Below are 11645 nucleotides of genomic sequence, written 5' to 3' on the forward strand. Positions count from 1 at the left end.
AAATTATGGTTATAATTGTATTGATACCTTTATACTGTGCATACAGTCAGCCAAAATAATGAGAAAGCATCCTATCTGTATATTTTTGCATAAGCATTTAACAACCCAAATAATATATTCCGGTATCGTATTTTTGGACAGTTAGTGTCTTAACCTCAGCTCAGTTGTCTCTGTCAGTCTTTTAGCTTTTGCAGTGCTACCTGAATCTGACCTTGTGGCAGATGTGTTTAATAAACATTCCACTTGAAATGATCTGCTGATTTGGAGTCATTGAAATAATCTTTAATATGTTACACACGGTCCCTTCAACTCTGCAGCATGACATCATCGAATAGCACTTCATCATGTTAAGAGAGATGACTGGTTTAATCAAGTCAAAAGATTTTTAAAATAGCGCATAATTTCATGCACTGTATGCGCTGACCTGCAGTAATCAAGGGCCAGCGGATAAGACTGATCTCTGCCCACCACTGTGAAGCTTATATTGGCTCAATTTCATTCAGATTGGCCCACACATAGACAGTGTTTTTATAGCTGCAATCTGATTGGCTTCCCATCAACACTTTTGTGTGTTAGGGGACAAACTGTTCATCGCGTTTTTGATTGGAGGAAATATAAGTGAGAAAGTGAATGAAAGATCGAGACAGGAAAATTACATTCATTGGTAGGGTCATACTGTGAAGGGTTTGTTCTCTACTGCACACGGTGATACCAATCTGTGTCTATTGTCCTCAGATTCAGAGAGAGAGAGAGAGAGAGAGAGATAGGGACAGAACAGAAAACAAACAGAAAATTGCAGAAAATTGTACAAGTCTCTCTTTGTGTTGTTACATATATGTGTGTGTGAGTCTCTCTCTCTTTCTCTCTCTCTTTTTCTATGTGTGTTCGTGTGTGTGTGTGTGTGTGTGTTTGTGTATTTGTGTTAAAAACTGAAGTGACCCTTGCTAGGTGCAGTGAGGCTTTAGCTTTCAAATCGACCGTTCAAATTGCTCTCTTGTAAGATCATCAAAGGTCTTCACAGAGAATTAAACAAAAACAAATGACATTTTTATCTAGCTGGGCTCACAAAAAAAAATCACGAATATTTGTCTTTCAGCTTGGGAGGCCTTTTGATCCAACAATAAGATTAGGAGGACCTTGTGTAAAAACAGTGGCGTGTGATGCAGACTACACATAATGCACAGAGCAAGTGGGCCCTCTCCCTCTTTTCTCCACCACTTCTCAGTGAAGACAGAGCTTCTTCATTTCTCTGAATTTTTCCAAAAGAATCCAAAATCACAAACTGATTTGCAGATTATCCCAAAGACATAGATTTTTCCAAGAGGTATCCACAGGTTTGGAATGGTAGACACAGAGTACAGTAGGCAGTGAATGAAAGCTGACGCACAGAGGTGTCACTCACCCTACATGTTCCGCACACCAACCTATATTATTCTCAGAACACTTCTCTTTCAGCAGACCGTCCACACTTTGCTTTTGTATAAAATGTATCCTGTTTACATTCACTCTCCTGCTTACACACAGATACACTGACTTCAAAAATTCACTGAGAAACTTCTGTGTTCAATGATGGACTTTGTTTGTCAGATAATAAGCATTTTTTTGAAGTGTGGGGGTGGGGGGTGTTGCCCTCAGGGTAAGCAGTTTTCATGGGCCACAGATCTCTTGTCACTGCGATCGGTTGGCACTCCTTATCTGAGAGACTTAATTTCAGCCCATTTCCTCTCCTGAACACCCAAATCACGAGCCACTGGCGCCGGACGCATACTGTCACAGTATTTGTCCAGAAAATTACTCTAAGGTCAATTTAAACATGAAAGCAAGAATAACGGAATATCAGGAGCCTTTCAACAAATTCAGGGGAACTCTAAACGTCTCGACTTTGTTCTCTCGTGCTCAGACGGTTGGTATGTTGTATAGTACGGTATGGAATGTTTCCCTCACAGGTCATTTCAAGTCCATATTATCAGCGTAATTAACTTCCTGTGAAAGACCTTAGAGTGTTAAAGATTACTTATTATCGGACGATAGTTACTCTCTCTCTCTCTTACTGATGAAACATCCCAAACTGGCTTGTGAATCACATTCTCTCTGTCCAATGATGGTGTGTATTTAGTAGACTCTGTGTTTATCAAATATTTTTTTATGGATAAACCTATCTCAGTCGCCTAGCTTCGAGAAAATTATAAATAAAAAGTTAAATGATGATATTACGAGACTAGCAAACACTTAAATTACTCATGTCAAAATGAATGTGCTGATTCGATTCAGAGAAAACTGAAATGCCAACAAAAATACTTCTATTCAATCTTTAATGTTCATTCGGCAGAAGCACGAGGCTTTCATGTTGGTGGTCCCGATGGTTTTTGGGTTTTCACACACGGCGTGATTCCGTCATATTCAAAAGATAAATATGTACGTGTACCGGCAGAGGGCGAGCAGGAATAATACGCATTTTGGACCCATATATCCACCTCACTCACTCCACCCATTGCACCCCGCCCCCCTGAGGGAAGGAGGTGTCGGGGACCACTGGCAACAGATCCACATTGAGAATGGGTCTGTGGGTTACATCACGACCCGTGTGGATAAATCGGACGAGCCAGGTGACGCTCAGATTGGCGTCCAGCAACAGAAAAGGAGAAGCCATGTGGATACTCAGACATCAGGGCGCAGAGATACCAAGAGCGGACCTGAGTCTGAAAACTGTAAAAGCTCAAAGGAGACAACTGCTGTGTATTGGCGTCTGATGTCATGCGGTACTTTGCAGACGTTAAACTTGTAGTTTTGAAATTAAACGAGTCACGCGCCTGTCATGCTCATAAGTGAAAACTTTATTGGATCTTTTTTCTTATCCACTTTAAGTTATCCACCAGTTGGTATGGTTTCTGCAGCAACCTCAAGTTTCTGAACACTTATTAAGAGGATAATTCGCGCACAATCTTCCCCCAGGAGTCAGAGCGCACGTTGTGAGGGCACTTGTGCACACAGCGATTCCGTTTAGGAATAATTTTGGGTGCTCGAACGAGACGTTTGGGATTACTTTTTTTAATCAAACGTTATCATCATCCCCACAGAGAGATGGATAACATACCGTATTTAATGACGATGTACATACTGATTTTCTCCTTTGGATTCAGGTTCGAAGTGGGGATGTGTCAACATTATTACCTCCTACGTCCAATCCCCAGCGACAGTCTGCCTATCGTGGAGCTAAAGGAGGACCCCGACCCCGTTTTAGACCCCAAGGAAAGAGATCTAAATGAAACGGAACTAAGAAGTTTACTAGGAAGTCACTTTGACTCTTATTTTATGTCGATCACACTTCCAGAGGATAAAAACCCAGGGAATGAGGATCCAAATGACCCTGAGACGAGACGTCCCACCGGGACAATACCCAAAGAAATCAAATCAATTGAGTTTGAGATTCCACACGGCAAAAAACACAAGCCGAGTAAAAAGCTCCGAAGACGGCTTCAGCTGTGGCTGTCGTCCTTAGCCCACTGTCCGGTCGTGCATACATGGAACGACTTGGGGAACAGATTTTGGCCCCGCTATGTGAAAGTGGGAAGTTGCTTCAATAAAAGGTCTTGTTCTGTTCCAGAGGGAATGGTGTGCAGACCTGCCAAATCGGTCCATTTTACGATTTTGCGATGGAGGTGCTTGCAGCGAAGGGGAGGGCTAAAATGCACTTGGATACCCGTCCAGTACCCCATAATTTCGGAATGCAAATGCTCCTGCCCGAACTGAAATAAGCTACATGATTAGTTTAATGCACTGTCGAGTGTAGGAATGTACATTTCATATCTATGTGGTGTCCTTTTATAATTAACTTGTAAAAAAAAAAGGTCAGTATTATGTATCATAACCAATGTCTACTGTATTTGTTGAGCATACTTTGGTTGTAATGTATCTTTATATTTATATTGAAGAACCTTTCGCATTGCGAAAAATTAAAGTGCCGTTACTGAAGGAATTATGAACTTTTTTTTCCATTATTCGGAAAACATGATTTTTATAGACCTCAGATGGAAGATATCAAATACAGTTTGATATAGCAGCTCGGCGCGCTGTGAACAGAAAGCGAGATAATCATCCATAATCATGTAAATTAAGAGAAACTTCTATTTATTCTTTATTTCCATGTAGTCAAATGCCATTTTAAATAAACCACTAAAATGACTGTATTGTTTGTCCTTCATTTCTCTCTAACTCTGTCTTTTATGTTATCTCTGTTTCTAAAATCATCATATTTATCATATGTCTTTACATAAGGAGGGAACACTGACATTTCTGCACCCAAAATGCTCAGAAAACAATAAATATGGCTAATTTTCTTAAAATGTTCTGCTCTTTCTCTGGCTACTCTCTGGTGAGTCTCTTCTGTTGGAAAGAAAGAGCTGCAAGCTGTAAGGTTACTAGTTTTATAAGGATCCATGCAACTCTCACATTTAGCATTAAAACTGTTAGGGACTTCCATAAAACTTGTACAATGGATTCTGTCCTCCTTTGGGAAAAAAAAAAAAAAAGCCTGAAATCAACTTTAGATCAAAACTGACAACTGGTGCTTGAAGTAATGCTGATGACATAATTCCTATTCCTGTTGGGAGTGGATCAGTTTCTTTATTATTTTTTTTTTTCTTCAGAGACGCCATCCATCCTCCAACAGTCTGAAGGGTCTTTGTAAAAGGATTAAAAGTTAAAGACCTCCATTTTCAGACTCTTTCATTTAATCTGTGCGGCGCCTGGAACTCATACTGGACGGATGATCACATGTAAAAACTCTTCGGCTCCGGCTGCCAGAGAGCGTCTAGTTGGCATGAGAAGAGTATTTTGGCCCCGTTCTTTAAGAATGAAGATATTGTAATTCTTCTCTTTGTTGGCTTAGTTTTTAAGGCTCATTTCTGACAAACAACAATTAAAGTGATATGGATTCTGAGAGCTGATAGCATGTAGAGGCTCCTAGTGTAAATGGTCATTATGTTCACTTTTTACGTCTGATGCTAAATAATACGCCTTGCGCTGACATGCCACCACAAGATTAAGGATTTAGATGTAATGGTATGAAAACCGCTCACTGACTGAAAGCCTAATTGAATCAAATCACCATGAAACTGCTCAAATGGGACCCAAAAATTATTTAGCACATTGTCTTTGGCAGGATGAGAGAGAGAGAGAGAGAGAGAGAGAGAAAGAGAGAGAGAGAGAGAAAGTGTTGCCATTACATTTTCCCCTCATCACAAACATTATGATGGTAAAGCAAATGTATTTTGTCATTTTTTATTATAATTATTAGTATTATTTTATCAGCTAACTATTTGCTACCAAGGTGATAAATTCCGACCGTCGAGGTCATGATAAGACATTTTTGTTTTCCAGTCTGATCATCTTATCTTTGATAAAGCTGATAATGTATGTATCATAGACCGATCAGACTGCATTACTGGGTTGGCAAAAGAGCAAAAAAATGTCACACTCATTCTGAACAGTGAGACCTAATGAAGTTTTCAACGCTTTGCTCATATCTTGGCTCACACAAACCCATATCTAAAGAAAAGACAGACCGCATATGTAAAAATCATACACGGCTGCTCTTCACAACATAAACAGCACATGATACAACATATCACAAACACAGCATTTGAAAAATGTAATATGCGATTTCTCTGAGGATGTGATCAGTGGACTTGGAGGCATAATTTCAACGGTGTTCAGCAGTTTAATTCCAATAACGTTCCCTCACGTACTCAAGCTAAAGTAATTCCTCAGGTGATGAGAACCATTTAACGGAGGAAACACAGACCCTAGTCTTCCTCTCCGAAGTTCACAGGAAGGAAGAAGACTCTAATCTCATGCCTTTCCCCATCTCGTTTTCATCAAAGAATGCCCTCACCGTAGACTCTATTTCAACAGACAGCAGCATGGCCAGTAAGCACTGGTTCCTGACCAGTATCTCGCATGGTCAAGTGTGTGACTCTTTCTCTGGAAATGGTCTCTTCTGTACACTCCCCATCTGTTTGTATCTGTTGCTGTTAAATGTTATAAAAAAAACAAACCAAAACAACAACAACAACAACAACAACAATAAAAACAAAAAACGGTGAAAGTCATGTTCATTGAACGGGCTGTTTTGAATGATGAGTGTAAGACACGCCCTGGCTCCATAGTGGATTCCGACCAATGGCACATTTTGCGTTTTTTATTGGGCCAAGAGTCTTTCCATCTGGAAGATGGGCACTGGTTATGTGCCAGTGTGCCAAGGAGAACTCTTCTCACAGTGGAAGGAATTTCTCCATCTGAGTACTAGTGCTCACGTCCACTGGGCCAGACACACCTGTTCTCGGGGTTATTTATCCAGCTTTCCCTAAAGCCAGGTGTGTGTGTATGTGTGTGTGTGTGTGTGTGTGTGTCTGTGTGTGTGTGTGTGAATATGTTTGTCCAAGCTGTGAACTTGATTTCCTTTGTTTTACTATAGTTGTAAGACACAAGTACATGAGTGATAATATATTCAGTAAATTAATTAACTGATTCATTCATTCGTTCATTCATCTGTTGATTTATTAAAGACCTAGACATTTCAGAAACAAGGACCTCTCTAATTAGCCACTAATTACAACCCTTGATTGAAAATGGAGGGTTGTCTGTGGAAGTCAGTGGAATTGTGCGTGCGTGCGTGTGTGTGTGTGTGTGTGTGTGTGTGTGTACGTGTGATACAACGATTGCCCCAGACTGAACTGTTTGTCACTGTATTGTACTGTCGCAGTAGACAGACACGGGAAGAACACAGTGAGAATGCTCACAAACGTGGCACTTTAATTGTTTTGACATGTTACTACAGAACTAATGGTGCATAGCTCATTACGAGAGTGCCAGGGGACACGTGTACAATTTCACATTAATCAAATTCACTCCGTCCCACTCGGCATCTCAGGGAGTAAAGCTGGCCAGCAGCCTATTCACTCATAAAAAGCATCAAGAAATGAAATAACATCCACGTAAAAGTTGTGGCACAAAGGTCAAAAAAAAAAAAAAACATCCACCAAATTCTTGGAAGCTCTTTTCATAAAGTGTACAGTAATAACAGTAAACAGTGGGTTGTATGTATTTTTTTTTTTTTATAGACATTGGTGAAATATGTGACTATTCAGCGCGGCTTTTTATGAGCGGAAAACCGTTGGCAGAACAACAACAGAGAAATATTTTAATTATAGCTTTCATTTATTTACAGCATTGAGATTTCATGTCTTCTAAGAGACGTGTAGCGACATAAACCACCTCTGATACTAGTTTTATCACACTGATCATACGATATCTCCTCTTATGTCTTTCATTCTCTGCCTTATTTACACCTCGCCTTCAGGACAAGCTTGTTTACATGTGACACAGCCGCAAAAAGATCAAACCTCTCTTAGCTTTACCTCTCCACCGAGCGTGTGTCAAACAGTTCAAAACGATCAGCGTCGTCCAAAATGTGAACTTAAAAAGTTCCAAGCGGAAGCAGAGGGGACCAGGCAGTTCCCGTACCGACGGACCCGCGAGAGACAACATGAGATCAACCCCCAGTGAGCTTGGTTATTAATATAATATCTGATTATGAACACTGGTGTTAACTCTGGATGAGCTGAAAAGCCATTTGATGGAGCTTTACTCTTGAGACCTGTTCTAATATCAGGCCTGAAGAATAAATGAAACCTTCACAGACCTCATGTGAGTTTATATGGAGTCATATCTCATTATGTTTGCCTGTCAAGCGCTGCCCTGTGGGTTGAACGGGGATGGGGTGGGGGAGGGGGGGGCAGTCAGAAAGTTGTGAGGGACTGTTGGTGCTGTGAACACGGCTGTTTTTTTGCGGACAGACTGTTTGTCACGGCTGGCGTATATAAGACTTTCTTCTCTGATCTTGTGGTGATAGTTGAAATGGTGAAGAGGTTGATCTACAGGCTAGTCACAGTTTCCCTCATTCACTGCAGTTCTGTTTGTTCTCCAGTCTATCTCAAAGGCATCTTATGTCATTAGCAAATAGTTTCACCATGTCCTGAGAGACGAATGCTCTGTCTGCCAAACAAACAAACAGACACACACGAACATGCACAAACACGTACAAACACACACAAACACACACACACACACACACACACACACAAACACACACACATGCACACTCACACACAAACACGCACACATGCACACTCACACACAGACAGACACACAAACACACACATACACACAGACAGACACTCACACACACACATTCACTTACAAACACACCACACACACACACACACACACACGCTTAACCTCACTCTATTGGCAAGCTCTCAGCTCCACCTGCTCATTAACCACAGGCCTAACCAGCTCATTACCTATTTATCACATACACTTCTTATTGATTCGGTGACACAATGCAAGTCCGAGGTAGTTAAAGATGGTCAGGTTAAAGATCTACATTACCTAACATAGGTGTGTTTTAACTGGCTTGGTAATCTAATCAGGTAGCAAATTTCTTATTGGTTATTGAGTAATTGATCTCTGTTTATAAGGACCACTGTTCGTTGCATCTGCTCACTGGAAGTGATGCTGTGGTTTCTTTTAAATCTGTTGAGGTTCTTTAAGAATCACTTTAACCTGAAACCAGCATCCATTATGACTCAACCTCTTGTTTATTCCTGAAATTTGCTTTTTTTTTTTACAACGGTTTACTATTTTTTAATTTTTTTCTTTATCTGTGTAACATGTTGAGTACAACAAGGGATTGTGGAGGTTGGTGCAATGTTAATGACTTTTTAGGAACAGGAACCAAAACAATTAATTTAGGTGACAGAATCATTGTCTGTGTGTTTCAAAAACCTTGTGCTGTCCAAACCCAAAGAGATTAAAAACTACTGTGGAAACTTCTGGAACCTTCTAGAGCTCTCTTAGGCTTAAAGTGGAAGGTTTCATTGTCCCTTGGTCACGATTCCCAGAGACAGGTTTAACAAGGTAATCGTGAAAGAAATCTCTAATGATCCTCCTCTCAAAAAATGACTGAATGTCCTCATTCTCTGAATGGCCCAGTCAAGGCTGAAGACTTCTCATGTGAAGTCTGATTTGTAACACTGGCAGCCAGAGGCACTTTAGTTCTTAACTGAAGTGTTAATTTTCCCCGGAACATTCTATGTAACTGTGAAAGGCTGTGATAGCTTGGATCAGTTGCTGAAATTGCATTAACTGAATCATCTATTCCGCTTGGTTTTTAAGCACAGATATCACCTCTGTGTGACTTTTTTTTTTCTCCAAAAGACCTCGTACGGGCAAACAGCCACCATTCCGTCCATCTGTTTTCTACTGTGCATGTGAAGATTCCTATGACATTGGCAGGGAGCAGATATTTAACTCCTATATGTAACAGTTAGCGGTAGCATAAAGATATTTATTTGCAACAAAGTAATCTCTGTATTCCGAGGGGGGGGGTGATGTTCCATTCCATCCTCTGATCTCTGTTCTTCTCTCTGTGCTGACCAATCATACGCGATTGCTTAAGTAACAAATCACTTTTACACTGGATGGAGGTAATGAAACAGAACCAATCGTTTTTCTACCCCGAGTCAAGAAACAATATCTATAACCTAATTAGCACCACGGCTCCCCCTGCGGAGGTGCCGTGAGGAGAGATGGAGCCATGGTGAATTGGGGGGGGGGGGGGGGGCACGTGACTGTTCAAACTCCCCTGGTCTCTAGCCGGTCCGTGTTCCCCCGTCCAGATGACGGCGGTCAGATGGTTCAGGGGTTGAGCTGAGAGACTTTTTTTTTTTTTTTGGCTGAGAAAGACTGGCAGGGGTGATAGGAGAACTATTTGTGCTTCATTGACTCTCTGTCAGGAACTGAGATTCATCACATAGCAGAGCCCATAGCCATTTGGAAGCAGCAGGACAGTGGGAGACAGCAGTGGTCCAACTGATCCATAATAAATACATCTGTCTGCTGCAGGCGCCATGTAGATGTATGCGTGTGCATGTTTGTGTCTGCGTTGTTTTGTGTGTGTGTCTGTGTGTGTGTGCGTTGGTGTGTTTGTGCATTTGTGGCACATTAAACGCTTTATGGACCGAGAACCATGCTGAAGGCGAATTGATTTTAGATGAAGGATGAGGTTAAGGGTCAGGAATGGGACAGATTAATATTGGGGGCCATGGGCCGGGGGGGTTAAGATTCTGATTTTCGGCACCACCCATCGCTCAATAAAAAAAAAAAAATCCCCAACTGATTCTGGAAATTTCATAAGAGTCAAGAACTGAACAGTCAGAGTTCTCACAAATCAGGACTGAAAACGAGGTCATGCTGCATATATAGAGTCATATTCAAAATTATTCAATAATAACAGAGGTTCTCTTTTGATGAAAAACTTATTTAGTCATTCATACTCCACGAGAGACAGTCCTTTCTCTGTTTAGTACCGCCAAGATAAAAAAGTACCATTTGTACTCTACTGATATGAATCAAAACACAGTTTATATAAAGCCCGTTTCTTATTCTATTCGTTATTAAATTTACGTGGCTTGTTAGATGACTCACTGAGATGATTCACGTATTCGCATTTTATTTACAGTTTTTCTGACCCTCCGACTGACAACAATAGCCATTTTGCCATTGCTACATTGCAATAGTCCGTAGTTCCAGCGAACATTTTAACCATTGTTGGAAATTTTAACCATTGTTTGAAATAAGCCTTTAAATTTCAGTTGTGCACTAAACTAGCTTGCATGTGAGTAGTGGTGTTGTGTTCTCTTTGATATGGGTGAAATCGATGCCTCTGCTGTTTTACTGATATATTTCTCGTCTTTCAGGCCTCTTGTGATAAAATACCTTTCCTGATAAATCACAGATGACTCCTGCCAGCAGCTGTTGCTCATCGTATTGATCGGTTCTGCTCCCTATGCCAGGAACCATGCGCCCTCTAGTGGTCAAAACACGGAACAATTTAAAAAGCAACCGTATTGCTTCCTTTCAGATGCTCTCAGGACAATTTGTATCTCTGCATCAATCAGTGCCTAGAGGCACTCAGATGAGCACTTGACATAAAATCCCGACACAGACATCTCAGGTAATGTTCACCACCAAAACGGCTGTGCCATAGCTACGGATACCCTGTGTGATTTAAGCTTGCTACTCTCAGTATTGGTGATCACCGTTTGCTTTAAATGACACATTATTTTCCATTGAAAGCTTTTCACACATTAATCTTGTATATAAACGAGTCATCATGAGACAGTTATCTCACTATTACTCTCAAATCTTCTGTTATGACGTGTTTTTTTGTGGATTTAATTGCACAGTAAAATTTTGACCAGACCAAATGGAAGAAACAGGTAGGCTATGTTAGCAGTTTCCGCGCAATGAAAACACATATGCCCACCTAAATGTTGTGTTTATTCAGTAATTCCTCTGCCTGGCAGATGACAAACAACTCAAAGGGGTAGGGAGATGCAGATTAGTGCTTTTCACGCCGTCGAAAACATGTCAGCGCTCGCTTTTATAAGAGCTTTCATATTTTTTTTTTCTTGCAGTTTATATGAATCCACTTGTTCTCAATGATTTTTTAAACGCACAAACTACTTTCGTATTCCTAAGAACTCAAGAGGTGACTTAGAGAGGCAAGCATGACTTTGGTG

At 40.8% G+C, this 11645-nt stretch overlaps 1 protein-coding gene across 1 annotated transcript; it reads left to right on the forward strand.

The window, feature by feature from the left end:
• Positions 1-3081: 3081 nt before the first annotated feature.
• nog3 (noggin 3) lies at positions 3082-3750 on the forward strand. The gene has a single exon (XM_030775780.1). It carries the CDS (start codon positions 3082-3084, stop codon positions 3748-3750), a length of 669 nt encoding a protein of 222 aa, XP_030631640.1.
• Positions 3751-11645: the final 7895 nt, after the last annotated feature.

The sequence above is a fragment of the Chanos chanos genome, chromosome 5 (genome assembly GCF_902362185.1).
Source record: "Chanos chanos chromosome 5, fChaCha1.1, whole genome shotgun sequence".
NCBI classification, from domain to species: domain Eukaryota; kingdom Metazoa; phylum Chordata; class Actinopteri; order Gonorynchiformes; family Chanidae; genus Chanos; species Chanos chanos.

Coding starts and splice junctions, on each gene's coding strand:
- nog3 (XM_030775780.1), top strand. CDS start 3,082: ATGGATAACATACCGTATTTAATGACGATGTACATACTGATTTTCTCC.